The sequence below is a fragment of the Cariama cristata genome, unplaced genomic scaffold (assembly GCF_000690535.1).
Source record: "Cariama cristata isolate BGI_N322 unplaced genomic scaffold, ASM69053v1 scaffold12789, whole genome shotgun sequence".
Taxonomy (NCBI): domain Eukaryota; kingdom Metazoa; phylum Chordata; class Aves; order Cariamiformes; family Cariamidae; genus Cariama; species Cariama cristata.
The window spans coordinates 25,427-41,813 of record NW_009637506.1 but is presented as its reverse complement, the minus strand read 5'-3'; the positions used below and the strand labels follow the sequence as shown (position 1 = coordinate 41,813).

The 16,387-nt window shown below is 39.6% G+C and overlaps 1 protein-coding gene across 1 annotated transcript in view; it reads right to left on the bottom strand.

Moving 5' to 3' along the window:
* The window catches only part of GIGYF2 (GRB10 interacting GYF protein 2), a gene marked incomplete at its 5' end in the record, with an annotated part of 58,070 nt that overhangs the window by 19,211 nt on the left and 22,472 nt on the right, over positions 1-16,387 (bottom strand). Inside the window, 6 exons of the mRNA XM_009708360.1 lie at positions 1,502-1,661; positions 2,365-2,555; positions 3,063-3,263; positions 3,350-3,512; positions 3,596-3,813; positions 10,081-10,260. Of these exons, the coding sequence (XP_009706662.1) occupies positions 1,502-1,661; positions 2,365-2,555; positions 3,063-3,263; positions 3,350-3,512; positions 3,596-3,813; positions 10,081-10,260 (1,113 nt within the window). The remainder of the gene's footprint in view (positions 1-1,501; positions 1,662-2,364; positions 2,556-3,062; positions 3,264-3,349; positions 3,513-3,595; positions 3,814-10,080; positions 10,261-16,387) is intronic.

Below are 16,387 nucleotides of genomic sequence, written 5' to 3'. Positions count from 1 at the left end.
TTCCCTACATACACTGCATGGATAATTGAACAATCTTAGCCTGTCAACTCTGGCCTTCAAATCAGAGGAATTCCTATGTCTTATAGAAATTTTGCTTCTGGAACTTAGCAGATGGGCAGATCCACCTCTGAGTCGACGATTACATTTAAGATAATGAGGAAACCAGTTTCTCTTTCCTTTCTCAAAAGGCTACACTTTTCCTTCTCTTCCTCTTTTTCCTCAGAAAGATTTCAGTCACTCCCTTCAAAAGTGGGCTCGTATACTAATTTTACACATCCAAATGGACACAAAGACAGTATAAAAAAATAGATTATTTCAGAGAGTAAGAACCACGTCAATACAAGTTTTACAGAAATATCTTCTTAAAAGCAAGAACGTTCAGTAATTCTTGCTTTCTCTGTAAGAGGTATCTTTAGAAGGTAATTTCTCCCAGAAAACAGGGAACTACAAGAGGTATCCCAAGAAAAAAATTACATAGGAGTGTTTACTTCTTGAGGCCTCATTCAAGGAAGTACTTACTCCAGTAAAAAATTGTTAGATCATCACTAAGCAATAAACACCCAGCAGTGACTAACACACACTTTAAAGCACATTGAGTAAATAAAAATGCTTTATGATTAACATCCTTTAAACTTCAAGGGGTGAGAAGAAAACCCTAAAGATGTGTAATGCCTGCAGACAAGAAATTGGCACAGACCCCACAAATAACACCCCCACAAATCCCATCTAGAGTTCATAGCTGAGGAAGTCATTGACACTAAAAAGCTTAGCAGCTACTACTTGGTGAAGTACAGTAAATATGGAACTCGCTGCTTAACTGCATTTTTGGGAGGCAGCTAAGCAGCTGCTAAAACAGAGCCCAGAGACCTCCAAAAGAAAAGTACCTTCTGAAAGCAAAGATTCAAGTATCTGTTCCAACTTTCATGGCAAAAAACTGACATTCAAGCAAAGACTGCAAGCATGAAACAGTTGGTATCGTATGAACTAATAATTCACTGGCTGCAAGTGCAATTTAAATTGAAATTACGTGTGAGCACTGGCTCGTGAAAATTGTTTTCTCTTTGCTCTAGATTCTAAACAAACTATCCTTCCCTGAATACTCAATGTCCTCGGGCTAAGCCTAGAAAACTGATTTCAGTGTTTCTCATGGATTCTTCAACAAGCTACTGAATGGTCACATTCTTGTTTTGTTTCCACTATTATCTGGAAATCTGAGTAACTATTGGCATGAGAAACAGGTTTTAGTATAGCCTCAATTCACAGAAACATGAAGTAATAGCAAACCTTAGCCACAATAAAGTATATTTCTGCACAGCAGGCATGCCGAGCTGATGGGGGCAGTGATGGGTAGAAGATCTATTTTTAAAACCTAATTCTGCAGCAGTAAATTCCCTGTGCTGCTTTTGTAAAAACAAGCATCAGTATCTGTTGGTGGTAATCTTGTGAAGAACTCGAACAGTTCTGTGAAACAAAAGAGGAAGTGTAAAGGGCACAGACCTACCCTGAATTTCTCCTTGTGGATCTTTGTAGTACCACTTCTGCATGGCTTCATGGAACAATGGCATAGAGGAACCCTTTGCTCTGTGCTCTTGAATTTTTGCTGCTAGTCTTTCATCATCAAGGGCGCTGTCCTGCAGGTATGCCACCATTTTCTCCGCTTGCTGCAGGAGACATCAAAACGAGCAAGGATTACAAGAGTTAGATGTGTGCTTACAGGTTTCAAAACGAGCACACCAAATACAACCACCTTGTACAACCCAGTGCTCAAGAGCGTACCAGGAATTACACTCGTCCTTGAGTTGCCTGTAACTGCACCACAAACTCTGAGCTCAGCCTAACCACCTTGTCAGAACCCTGAACCGTGCTTACAGTTCACCTGCTTAAATAAAGCTTTAAAACAACTTGCCAAGAAGGTCTCATACGCTATCATGGTGAAAAATAAAACAGGTATGGGAGCACCAGCACAAAAAATGCTCTACATCCCAGCAGTCAGTAAGATTTCATGAACAGAGTCTGTGCTTAAGTTTCTGGTTTGGGTTTTGTTTGTTTGTTTTAACATATTGGGCATACTGTTTTATGGTCTCTCAAGGCAAATGGTAAGGCTACTCGACCGTGGTCATAAGCACTAGGATCTCTAGCTCTTTAACACTGGGTATAGTACCCTTATGCAGAAAAATACTACTACATATGCTTGATTTATTCTCCAAACAAAACAACGGAGGGAAGGAAAGCACCTTTCGGTATACCTTGTGGAGTGTGAAGTTTCAGCTCCATTTCTGTTTTTACGGGCTTCAAATACCTTTTGCATTCCACATTCCTCCAGTCTCACGATTGTCAACAACAAAGGAATCTGAGAAGTTTTACCTGTTCTAGGTGTTTGAGGCCCTCTTCATCATCTGGGTCAGTGGGAATGTTGCCCATGCCTGGAGCAGCTGTGACAGGTGTCTGAACTGGCCTCAGAGCAGGATTTGAATTGGAAACAGGAGGAGAAAGATGAGCAGGAGAAGCTGTGTCTGCAGAAATCTGTGGCAAAGGTTGAGCAACAGAAGCCAAATCTAAAGAAAAATGCTAAAATTAGTTCATTATCTTTAACATAAGTGAAAACTACTTTTAAGAACTTACTATAGAAAACATTCAACAGCTCAAAATTAGCACCAAAGCAAGAATATTTTCACACCTTCCTGTACGTATGACTGCACATTGGTACTGCTTACAGCACAGGCACCCAACCTAACTTCAAGGAACAAAGAGTTTAGTTTTGAAGTGCAGAACTCAGTACATTTCAGCATATCCCATTCCCTGGCCGCATACATTTATCCAGACTGATCTGCTCTACCACAATGAGGTACATCCACAACTAGCTCATGTTTCTCTAGACTGCATTGCAATGTGAAGTACCAGTGCACTGCAAGCGTTTGAGATGACATAGTCAACAAATCCTGTACTTATGGACCAGTTGGTGAATTCCAGCTTTTCATCACCATAATCCAGTGCTTGACTCTTAAAAGGGAGAATTAATTACAACAAGTAATGGAAATTTTAAAAAAGTTAAAGTTTATTACCTTCCCCTCTGTTGGACATTTTGGCTGGCGGTGTATTCTCTGTTCGATTTTCTTTATCTTCTGTTTTTTCTGTTCTTTCTGGCACAGGCTCTTCCTTCCTTTCAAAAAGGCTCGTCTGCAGTGGGTCTGGAGGCTGGGATTTCGGTGGGGTATCTGACCTGGCAGCCGGTGAAGATGTTTGGACTGCTTCTTCCACTGCTTCTGTAACATTGCATGGCTCTACGTAACTGAATTAACAGATATTCTACACTGCAGCATAGAGCAGATACATGAGCAGTCCTCCTTACCTGCCACTACTCTATCTGTTTTCTCCCCCTCTTTCTTGGTGGTCTTTTCATGATCTTTGGCTTCTTCATTGTGGCTCCCTTCAGAGTCAGATCTTTCCTCCCCTTCCTCCACAGGTCGGAAATCCATCTCCTGTTCCTCCGGGATTGGTTCCTTCTGCACCTTCTACAAAGTCAACATAATCATCCATAATCTACCCAACGCAACACTTGCTCAAAGTGAACAAAGGGCCCAAGACAGCTTTTCACCTTCAAAGAGAGAAACGCTCCAGAGGAGTCAAATGTTCCCATTTCTTCTTCTGCATCTTCTAAGCACCACTCAGGGAGACTGTCCCTGTCGTCATCCATGCTGCCACTCCCACACCGTACTCGTCGATAACCTCGTTCATCATCTCGTTCCCGGAAATCGAATTCAAACCTCCGCCGTCGCTCCATGTGTTCTCGCCAGCCTGCAGAACGAGGGCCGTCTAAGGTGGGGGGAAAGTAACTTTACAAGACAGTCCCGGGGACAGTAGCTTACTCGGAAGGGTGAAGAGATGACAAACAGTGACAGAAATCTAGAAAGCCTACAGGGTACAATCCACCTATGAATAGGCATCTTAAAGGACAAGGGGAAGAAAAGGAGCATCTTACCATTAAGCAGGAGACTTTCAAATATTGTCCGCTGTATACTCCACATTATAAATCATATTATGAGCATCAAAAAAACCACATAAGGCTAAGAAAGCTGGGCTACATAATCTAAAACATGCTGGGACACCAAAGTAAGACAAGCGGACACTAGATGCCGATTGAATTTACCAGCTATCAACTTAAATATTTTTTTGGCATCTTTATATGTATAAGATTTTATGTCTTCTTTTAGGCAATCTGCAAAAGTCATATCCTGAACATACTACCCATGCTTTCTTCCTCTTGTCCTCAGAGACACTTTTGTGCATATACATGAAAAATGGACTGATGACTGTTCAAATACCTTTGAAATTACCAACATGGTAATTTTTTAGCTATGGAATACTGAAAGTTGGAATGATAATAAGAAAAGAGGAAAACCTTTCCAAATTCAAGTATAAATTTTATTTCACTTTTCTTTCTAATCTATTCAGAAGACATCTTCACTCAGCCAAGCTTAAAATTCTCTGACCGCAATAATGCCATTTAAACTGTAAAGAATGTGCTGCAAAGGAAAACAAACCAGGAGTGAAAGGACTGTAAACAGCTTTCCAACCAATAGAAGCTGCCTTTACCAAAAAGGTGCAAAGCAAAAATGAAAGCATCTTAGTTTTTAGTGCTTTTAATGGTGGCTGTGTTCTTTTCTGGAGGGGAAAAAAAAAATAATTTTTTTTTTATCTCAGAATTTGTGCAATCAACGCAGTCTGTTTATCAAATAGCTACAAAAAAAATCACAGTGAAGAGGAGAAACGATGTTGTCTGTTCCATTTGCTTCACGTGAATAAGGAACGTTTCCACATCAACCCTAATACTCTAAGTATTAATATTAACCATGCAAAAATCCACCTTTGTCTCACAAATACAGGAAATGTAAAACAAACTCCTTCTAGAAACACTATGAACTTTAAGATTATATCTTGTCAAGGAAACCCAAAAGATCAGACTTTAACAAGGCCTTCACTATACCATATGTGCTTATTTGCAAATAATTCCACTGTGTAACTTAATCTAGACTTCTAGTTATGCCTTGGAAACAAACAAACAACTTTTTTGGTATGCAAAACTGTCAAACCGATGTTCCGAGACAACCTTTTTCATGTCATTAAGGAAAGATACAGGGCACAGTAAGCTTGCACTTATCCCATCTTTTCTGCCTGCTTTCAAGTAGTTCTTAACATTTTAGGTCTGTTATGTCAACCTCTTGTTCATCAATAACTTCTCAAAAAATACGTAAGCAAAGACAAAGGCTCACTGAAGATGCACTAATGGAGTAAGTACTCCAGAGAGCTCAAGTACTCTTTGGACACTTGTAAGATTCAGCTGGATGGGGCAGCTGGGCTATCTTGTCTAGACTGTGCTTTTCCCAAGAAAGATTGGACTAGACGATCCTTGAGGTCCCTTCCAACTGGTATTCTACGATTCTATAAAGTAACAGCCATTTCATGCATCCTCTTCAGAAGAGGATGCCTGCATCACCCTCCGTGCACCTCTACCCACAGCGCCCTGCGCTCCAACTCAGTGCAAACTCAGGAGGTACAGGTTTCTAAAGGTCTCCGTTTCAACCGAGTCAGGTATATGAACATCTCATTAAAATGCTGCTCAATTTTAAAAGAACAAAAGCATCTCTGGGAGCAATCAGCAACTAAGCAGAACAACAGTCTACCTGAAAGTAAGGGCCTGACACTGAAATTCCACCGACAGCACCAGAAGCAGTGTTGTTTACTTCTCATCAGAAATCCAAAGGAAGTCCTGGTTTTGATGCGTTTGTAATCAGGGGGCTTTTTCCAAGGTTTAAGTATGAGAGGTTGCTGACAACCAGACTGCGTTTCTGATTAAAACCACAGGCAGACATCTCCTCAGTACAGCCAGCAATGTGCATGTCAGGTTTCCCAACAAGCGGAAAACCAGAGCTATGGCCTGAACCTGGCAGAGCCATATTGTACAAATAGATTAATATCTCTGTCTGTTTGCTATGCTGGTGCTCACAAATAGCCGAGCATCTCTTCTTCAGTTCTCTTCTCGATGGAACAGGAAAATTCGGTATTAAGAACTTTCTATACATCTGTAAATGGGCCATCTTGAGACCATGCATTGAGAAGAGCCTCGATTATTTTTTAGATGGTTGACATCCCTACATCAGGAGCACTAGCTCTTCACAGTGGGACTCAGAAATACGGTTTCTGAAGATGAATTCTAAGCATTTTGTTAATTCCAGGTATATTCAAAGTTCAAATTAGGAACTTGAAGATATTATCTTTACCATATGGCCTGCTTGCAAATATTTAGTCACACAACCTCCTTTTATAGCCCACACATTTTCAGAGCTAGGTGAACAGGCAAAAAGAAGAGATGAGTAAAGCAGACACATGCCCTTCTTTGTTGATAACAATAAAAGTTTATAAAAGCCTAGTTAGAATATAGTGGGCAACTCAGGTGTGAAGTACAGGGCTGCCAATCTTTAAAGCAAGCCAAAAGTAAAGACAAATCTTAAATTCTTACCTGAAGTTTTTTAACCAACAGTTAGGACACAAACAGCTTTAAGTTCAGTCCTGTAGTATCATTAGGCACCAGTTCTATGATCAAGATTCCAAGTTAAAAGAAATAATTTTAAGCTAAATTTACCCCTTGCAATTTATGGTGACATTACAGGTGAAAGAAAGGACTACTGTCTGCTTCAGGAAATCTAAGTACACTTTAGTCTCAATTATTAATAGCTACTTATCTCTTAAAAGTTATATTCTCTAATTAAGAAATTTCCAATGTATACAAAACCAACACTAAATACTAAACAAAAGACAAAAGAATAGTAAACATACTACTTTTGGGCATATATTATACACGAACCTAATTTTTATTTTGCTCAATTTTAGAGCAAGATTCTCAAATGTACTTTAGCTGCTTTAAGATATTCAAGAAGCACAAAGCACAACGGCCCAAAAATAAGAAGTCTACTTGATTCACAGCAGTTGATTCTGAAAATGAAGTGGACCAAGATGAATTTGAAAAGCCTTTCAAAAAAAGCAGCAACCAAAAAAAAAATCTTTATATGAGATTACAGACTAAGGACTCTCTAAAATGCTTTTCAGCGAAAAGATCTTAATAGAGCTGCTCAAGTGAAGACACAAAATCATACCAGAGAAATTTTAGGCAAGAAGAGATGATTCCTATTCCTTAAGGATGACTTGGTAACAAAAAACAAAACTGAAAAACATCTATACATCATTCAATAGTTTTGAGACCAAAGCAGGTTTGTATATGTATCTGATAAAATGGACTTGCTCTGCAAATTTAAGAGGCAATCATTGTATGAATGCAAGAACTGGAACAGAAAGAAGGGGCTTTTTAGATAAGCAGTCATTAAATCATTAAAAAAATGGTTAAAAACAAAAAGTAGAGAACTTTGAAGCAGCCAGCAAGTTTAAAGCTATGGTCATACTCTTCTTACAGCTAGTTAACCCAATTTAAAGAGCTGATTTCACATCTACAATAGTAGCGGTACCACATTTAGCCAGAACAAGTAGCAAAACAACTTTTCCATTGTGTAAGCCAAGGAAAGATGTCTTCTCATCAGACTTCTAGTCCTAGTGCACAGAAAGTAGCAGAAAAAGTAGAAAACCCCATAAACACTGACTGGAAAAGCCTGGTGATGCAATCCAGACAGTTTTCATGCTGCAAAACCAGACAAGTTTACATCCTTCTGAATTAAGTAGTAGAAGGAAAAAAGCACTAGGCTTGTCTATTTTAAGGACAAGTCTGACCGATTTGCTTCTTCACTTTGCTACCAAGACTCAGAAGATCCCTCACTTCATATTAGGCACAGCCATATGAGAGGAGAACACTTCAAACACAGCATGGACACATGACAGATCCCTTCAACTGCAGCAAGGGAGTTAACTTTAGCTACAGTAAATCAGACCACAGAATCTGCAAAACTACACTTAGGGGCATAAGACTGCTTCAGCAGACGCAGTCCATCCTCTTGATCCTTTGTGCGTATTAAAAAAGCACAAAATGAGCAGATTTAGGTCAGCCATTCTGCAGTAAACACAGCTGAAGGAGCAAGAGGAATTCAAAAGCTGGAAAAACAATGGTCTGTGGGAATCGAAGTATTCTCTGCTTAACAACTGAAGATAAACTCAAGCCTGACAACTGCTATGTTCTTCTAAACTGTTCTCACCCAAAAGAAAAAAAAAACCACAAGCAACATACAATCTCGCAGGGAGTATACAGAGCCAAGTCAAAAGAAGGTCCAGCTAAACCAATGACGACAGTACTCTGAAGACATTTCTGTTTTTAGCAGGACACATGATTAGTACTATTACCTAACAGCAGAGTAAGTACAAAGCAGCAGTTTAAGCCACGCCAATTTGAGTTAAATTCATTGTTTAAAGCAAGACTCTGATTAAAACCATTTTGATGGTCCTGTGGCTACTACTAACAGGAGAATTCAAATACAGCTCTGACCAAAGCCGAGAGACTAGTACAATATAGCTATCAACTCAGTCTATCTCAAAATTAGTAGCTTCTCTGCAGATTCACAGAATTCTTAGAATAGGCTTTTTACTATACCTGCTAACTTCACTTACAAGTTAGTTTCAAGTTAGTCGTATACTACAGCAAAAATGCAAATAAGCAGTAATATTTCATATGATGGAAATAAGATGAATTTTCAAAACCCTCCTCAGAACATCTTCCAAAAAATTTCAAGACATAAATGAACTTCTGAACTTTGAGGTCTATGCTTCCTTTTAAGCTAAAGCATGCAGGCTTGTACTTGCAAAACACTCCACTCCAGAGTATCATGCTGCATCTGATCATCATGAGGTCCAATGGTAGCTGGCCTGATGTCATCTGAACTATGTAACAAAGCAGCACTGTCTAATGAACAACCGTGACCAAACACTGGGGCAAATAAAATTACATTCTTCAAAACTGGCCCCTTAGCCCTGCTCTAAATAGAAAACATCTGATAAAAAATTCTAGCCTTGGGCTCACTGCTAAATTTTAGTACAAGTTAACAACTGTTTGAGGGCACAGTAATACGTAGCCGTGAAGAGGGTTGAGGACAGAGGTAATGATTGCTCACAACCATCTTAGTACTCAAAGTCCTTTCGGATGTTGAAAAAGGTTACAGACCCATTTAAAAGCAAGTATGACTGTTTTTAATTGAAGAAAAGAAGTTGTCCACCTCAGCCCCAAAAGTGTTCCATGCTTCCTTTGCTTCCCTATGAAGACATAAAAATAGCAGAGCCACAATCCTCCTTTGGTTCCCCAGAAACCTTCTGCAGCCAAAAGATACCCAAAGCCAAGATCTCGCAACAGGTATGACTGGCTAGCAGGATCTCTTCCAAGTCGGAAAAAAAAAGTATATATACACGTTTCAGCCATACTACCCAAATACCAAATTCTGCTTTGTATTTCTCCTGCAACTCTAGCAATACAATGCTTGAAAGCAAGTGAACCAGACCGACTTTGTCAGGGCAGTGAAAGGGAGAGCGACACCAAACAGATGCCTGAACTTCAGCGAGACAAGATATCCTGTTAACTAACCACAAGATGCATAGAGTGACATATTTTGAGATTTTCCAAGGATGCCTCTTGGCATTACAAACACATTTGGAAAACTAGAAGGAGGCCAACAACCTGAATGGTTTAGTGCCAGCATCACTTAGTTATGCTACCTAACGGGGGTAACTTCACTGAGCATCACACCCAGAGAGAAACAGTACCCTAAAACTCCCCTGATTTTACCAGGTACATACACACCTGGAGCACAACACAGACAATAACACACCTGAAAAATATTGTTCCCTTAAATACATTAGGATATTGAAGACATCAAAAGAAAACCAAAAAAGCACATAATTTTAAGCTAATGGTTTTGTGACCAAGAGCCCTACGTATGCCAAAACAGTATTTAATGACCCAAACCATGTGAACCTTATCTATTTTTGTCCGAAACTTTAAGGCACCTCCCTTTCCTCTGCTTTCCCCACACCCTGATTCACCTGCTACCCTCTCCCTATAACCACAGATGCATTTTTCCCCAGATCTCCTCTCACCTGGACTGTGAGGCCGCCACCTCTCACCATCCCTCCGTGACCCAGCCAGTCGCCAGCCTCCATCATCGTCTTCCCCATTCTGTTCCTCCCTGAAGATGCGCCAGTTCTCGCTCTCGGAGCGTATAAACTCATGCTTCCTCCCCGTTGTTGCTGTCCCACCTTCCTCAAAGTTTGGTCTCACTGCAAGAGAAACACATGCTAGTGAACACGCATCCCCTCTTTAGGAACCCAGAAACAAAAGCGTCAAAAATCTTGCTCCCTTAGAGACAAAAATACACCTAGGAGAGGAATGGAAGTTCAGGGAAGGAAACACGTAACAGACAGGTTTAGGAGACCGCTCCGCACCCCTACGTACCTTGGGATAGAAAAACAGAGAAAAAAAAATAAGAAAGCAAAGCATCCAAGAAATTACGACATGGATAGGCAAGACAGAAAAGGAAAAGATGACAGTTTTAAGAGACATAGGGAAGCATAAAATGAAAGAAGCAAAAGTGTGCAGAAAGAATAATCTGCTGTATCATGAAAAGTCTCATGCTAAAGGCAAATGGGAATACAGTAAACTGTAAACATTACACATTTTATATAAACCAAACATATTTGCTACTTCTGTAATAAAAAGAATATGAGATCTGTATGTTTAATCCAATACAATGTACAGCATTCATGCAATGTTTTAGGAAAAACAGAACATTTAAAGTAGGATTAAGAATTAAACAAGAAAAACATAGTAGTGTTAACATTATCCTGCGAATCCACCTTCTGGAGAGCCAAGGTCAGCATATTAAGAATTAAAAGCAATGATGCTCAAGCTCAAGGATGAGTCTACCAGAAGTTTAGGAGATGGGATAATCTTTTAGTTCCTAATTTACACAATGTTATATTTAAAATAAAACATATAAAATCCTCAAGTACTTGATGAGGAGCAACATTGTCACAAAAGGATGATGTAAATATTTTCATAAAAAGAAGCCACATTATACACCAGAAACTCAGGCTAGACATACACACTACTTTCACTGTTGACTCATCCTGACAAGGATACACCACCACTAAAATAAATGGCAGTACTAGCTTTCAGACTTCGGCATTTTATATTTCTTTAAATGTGTTAAGCTGCGTAGCACCAGAATTCTCACAGGAACCACAGCGATGCCACTTTTCTGCTGAGACTATTAACCAGCATTAACCTGAAATTGTGTGGTTATCTACCAAAAAAAAAAAATATTCAAGTACCAGAGAAAGATTTACTTAATTTTCCTTCTTAGTCTTAAAATCCAAAAATGTAAGATGACTTTTGGTGAAGATTGTACAGCATGCCTGCTCGCTTAGACAGGAAAACCAAAAGAAAGCATGACTATGCACTAGGATCCCTGCGGTGGAAGAGGACATTAAGAATTTAGTTTAGGAAGGGTAGGAGATTGCATTGCCCTTTCTTCATGTCATGCAGCTTTTTCAGTCAATGAAAAAAAAATGAGGAAACAGAGTCCCTGAAATTCTATGGCGTATCAAACCTCCATTTAGAACTCAGAAATTCTACCTACATGGAGATAATTGCACTCTGGAGACAGGAAACACACACTGTCTTCAGACTTTGCATGTATCTTGGAGAAAAATCAACATCCCCTTCTCCACCATCTCAAAACACTGGAGAAAAAAAAATCCCAAACTTATTTTCTGCAGCTCAAAATTTTCCACAGTATATTGTTTTAGGGAGGGACCATAGCGAGAAAGTACAGGTAGAATTCAACCCAGGGTAGAAAATCCAAGATGTTTCCACTTTCCCATGCTCCAAGTTCACATGAAATCCTTTCATCACTGTTACAGGAACAAGACTCTACAAGAATTTTCAAGATAGCAGGGCCCTTGACCTATCGAGTAGACAGAAGAGGCAGGAAACACACCAATGTTTAAGATGCAAGAGTTCTTCCACCCTGATGACTATGTGAAGTCCTGAGCAAGGTAACCGGAGTACCTTCCTCTCATGTTGTTTCCATCCGAAGACCTAAAGCGCATTGGCTAATTTAAAGTATATCATCAGTATCAACAGGCAATCTCAGCTATGAAGCCCTCTAACTCAGATGCTCCTTTCAATGAAGTAAATGTGTATCTGGCTGAAGACCACTTCTGTACTTTCTGTGCTTTGAGAACAGAAATTTTAAAACAGTGGATTTTGGGAAGTCTCTGATGATACTGGCTCTGAATAAAACAAAATTGCTGGAGACACCCAACTCCATTTGGTAGGTGCAACACTGGCAAATTTACTTATCTGGAATGGATAAGTCTTTGCAGATGGAGGTCAGCCACATTCTGTTTTCCCATGCTTCACAGATACAGGAAGACAACAAGCTAAACAGAAAATCCAAGTTTGGGAAATACAGGGTTTTTTTCATTTTAGATCTCTGAAAAACATCACATAGAAGAATGTAACAGGAAGCGCAGGGAAGCCTCTCCGTATTGCTCCTTGGCTGGGCTTTGCATAGAAGACTAGGAGACCGAGCTACAGAGCCAAGTCAGCTGAAAGCAAAACACACACAGAGATTGGCCCAGGAGAAAGCTGCAATCCAACAGACCAGATGAGCTTAAAACCCAGACAATAAGGAATATGCCTCATTCTTTCTGAACTTATTTTTAAAATGCTACAAGAAGCAAAATAACTTTTTTCATTCAGTAGCACAAGACACTCATTTTCCCTTACTAAAACAGTTACCAGCAGAAAAAAAGTTACTCAATTTGCTATTTTGAGACTAGAAAAAACATTATTTTTAGAGATGTATCTATTCTTTCCATCAAAATTCACAGCTATTATTTGACACTCATTCAGTAACATTAATTCAACAGATTTTAGACTCTACCATTAAGAAAAAAAAAAGATGTTATTTCTTTCCCTTGTTATTAAGTTCAGTTAAGATTCTGGAGACTGCTCTAACACTGGCAAGCTATCAGCTCACAGGTTCTGTCTGTTCTTCCAAAAACACCGAGGGGAAAAAAAGTTACCTAAAGAATATTGTGAAGTCTACTTTGCCAATGAATATCCGTATGTTCTTAGCCCCTCTGCAGATATATACATGCTGTAGGCATACCCAAGGCAACTCAGGTTTTCTTAGTTCTCAAGACAGCTGGTGTTGCTCCCAAAAACTAAACTATCGAAGTCAGGTTTTGTATTCTCAACTTGCATAAAATGGCATCCCCATCTGTTGCTGCGGGGTTTGAAAGACACATCCCTACAGAGGTGACAAAACATCAAATGCTGTTTGCCAAGGTCAGGCACAAGTGAGATCCTGCCCCTCCTCCAATTTTAAGTTCTACAGCATTAGAAATCTAAGAAACAAGAAAAGGATCAATTATAAGGTGTTAGTATTATATTCATCTGAGGATGGTATCACCTGTGATTCTGAAACCTTTTTAAACACAGCAGCACTCCAGTGTGTCACATCAGATGACTGTTCTGATGCCACACTTCAGTGGAACTAAAAGAAAATGCAGTAAATCATGACATACTTAAGTGTTCTGATACTACGACACCATAGCAAGCAATATTCAAAGACAGCAAGGTAAGCGTTAAAACAGACCTGGCATTAGATAATCTTGAACATTAGACAGATCAGCCACGAAACTAATTCTTCACAAATAAAAACCTGCCACACATTAAGGATCAGAAAAAATCATGTCACTCAAGTGACAAAAAGACTATGACAAAACTGTATACAGGAACGCTCCTACAGCATACATCTAAATTCATAACTTCCAAAGTCCTAGCATATTGTCTTCGCAAACTGTTCCTAGACTTGAGAACACCCATTTCAGCTGAAATGACTTAGGTCAGAGGGTCAGTATTTGGCAATGTTTTAAGGATGAAAAAAACTAAAAAGCAATCTATGGTTTTGGACTAATTGACTGGACTTCCTGAAGAGAAGGAGCAGTAAAAGGGCACCTCTGTTCAAGTCTGTCACAAAGCCAGCAACGGTGTTTACAGAAAACTTCAGATAGAGCCTAGTGGTATCCAGCCAAAAAAGCCTACAGCTGTGCAACACGGAGTGGAAGAGAGATTTCACTGAACAACATGACTGGGATTCTGGGACTTAGCCCCGTGGCAACATGTTTATGAAGAGGACTGACAGAATGGCAAACAACTTCTGTTCTCCATGCTGTCAGTCCATGTTCCCTATGACACACTCGCTGTTTGGAAAGAATAAACAGGAAAGCAATAATTGACAGCAATATTGTTTCCTCTAAAGAGGGGAAAAACTAGGAGAGTCTACTAAGTGCTTTGACTTGCGCTCTTCTTTCTGCTGCACGCTACACACTTCCTCAAGAAGAGGATGAAAAGAAAAATCTTTGCAGTTAGTGTTTTTAAAGGAATTCAAATAACTATGCCTAGATGTGTAACTCTGTAGCTCGTTTTACAGATGAATAAAATAAATGGCCTTAAGATGGTGTTTCTAAAGAAGGACTACCTTCTCATTAGGACAGTATTTGACATTTTAGGGACACTATAGGGATACATACATAGTGATTCCCTTGTAACCAAAGTCAGTGACAGGGATCCGAAGTTCTGATGTTCATTTCTAGCAACACATTTTCTCTCTCTCCATAAAACCTCTATCTCAATAATAGGTCTTAAAGACATACTACTTGGATATCACTCCATATTTTTTCGCTAAATTGACAATTATCCCCTGTCATAAGTATAGGCGAATCAGTAAATTCAAGGGAATTAACTAAAGAGTTTAATTCCGTAACACACCCCTGGAAGTCACATAACATAGCTATTTCATCTGCTGCACGATTGTGTTAGATTTTTCAATCCATTCAGTTGAATCAGATTAGAAAACATGTGATTGGACACCATACGCTTTCTACAGTACAAAACATGGTTTGTAGAAAAATCCCGCTTGTAAAAAATAAAACAGACCCACGCAACACACTTGTGAATAAAAGATGTTGTCTGTAGTGGAAGTTCAACTTTGCTGGAATACCAAGGGAAGGGTGAAAGGCAAGTCACATTGTCCTACAGGCTTGCCACAGTGGTGGGAGTCCCCTTGAACTACGTTATTTGCCCTGGTTCTGAAGGTCACCCTATGCCTATTACAATTTCTGGTGCTGTGCCTGAACCTGTATTAAAATGTTCCATACTAACGAAGCAAAGAATTAATGTTTTGCAATTTAGGGTTGGAAGGAAAGGAAAGGCTAAAGAAAAAAAAGTGAGGGAGGATTTTGTTTCCTAAGCAGGAAAGTCTACATTAATAATTTTCCCAGCAGGCCTTCAGTAGTTTTACTGCAAACAACCACAGCCTTTGTTTCTCAGATCCTCTTACATCTGACGTTAGATCAAAGCCCTCACATCAGCAGCTCACCAAGAAGGCAAAAAAAAAGTGTGAAATACTACCACATTACAAACCTGTCCTCAGAGTTTGGTTTAGTAGTGCAGGATGTTGACCACTCTGCATGGTCTTTCAGCTAAAACATCTTCCCTACATAACTCTTCGCACTTGATAAGTGAGAGAGAAAATAGCTTAAGTGAAAGTGGTTTCGTTTACTGCATGGTATCGGCAACTCACCTAATCTGCACTGTTTCATTCCTAGGCTTTAGCAAAATCCTGTGATTAATTCCATGTTTTCACAAAGGAGCAATGTGGAGATGGAAGAGAAGTGGCCAGATCTACATCTTCTGACCAGCATTAAGCTACAGTTCAGCAATCCCCTCCAGAGATCATAGGCTGTACCATTAGTTGCAGCCTACCTTTCTGTTAACACCAACACTCAGGAGCTCGGGACCTAATGAGAAGAGGAAGAAGTGGCACTGGACAAGCAGCAGTGAGACACAAGAGTTTCTCTTTTCACCTAAACAAACAGTAGTTGACACTGGTTAGGGAGAAAATATCGGAGAACAGTGCGTGTTTTTCAGCAGCAGTACGGGAACTTTTTGCATTCAGCTTTTCCAGGGGAATTTTGGCCTTTTCAACTTTCACATAAATCTTTAAGATTATACAAACCTAAAAAATTATCTTGATTAAAGAGGTGAGGGGGGAAGGCACCCCTTCTGCTAGTAAGTGTTTGAGGATTTCTCCTTAGCTGCTAAGGGTTTGTGTTGGGTAAAGCAATGCCCCTAACAAACCAGCATTCTTTTCCACATGATCAGAGCTAACCGGCCCCCCTGCAGGCAAAACGACCAATCCTATCAGCTTCAGATGAAAACCAACCCCCCAGCACTATAAACACAGGAATGAGACATACAAACCCATTTTTAATTTTCTTTTTTTAAAAAAAAAGATCCCTACCATCCACTTGTGGGAAGTTTCTTGCCAGT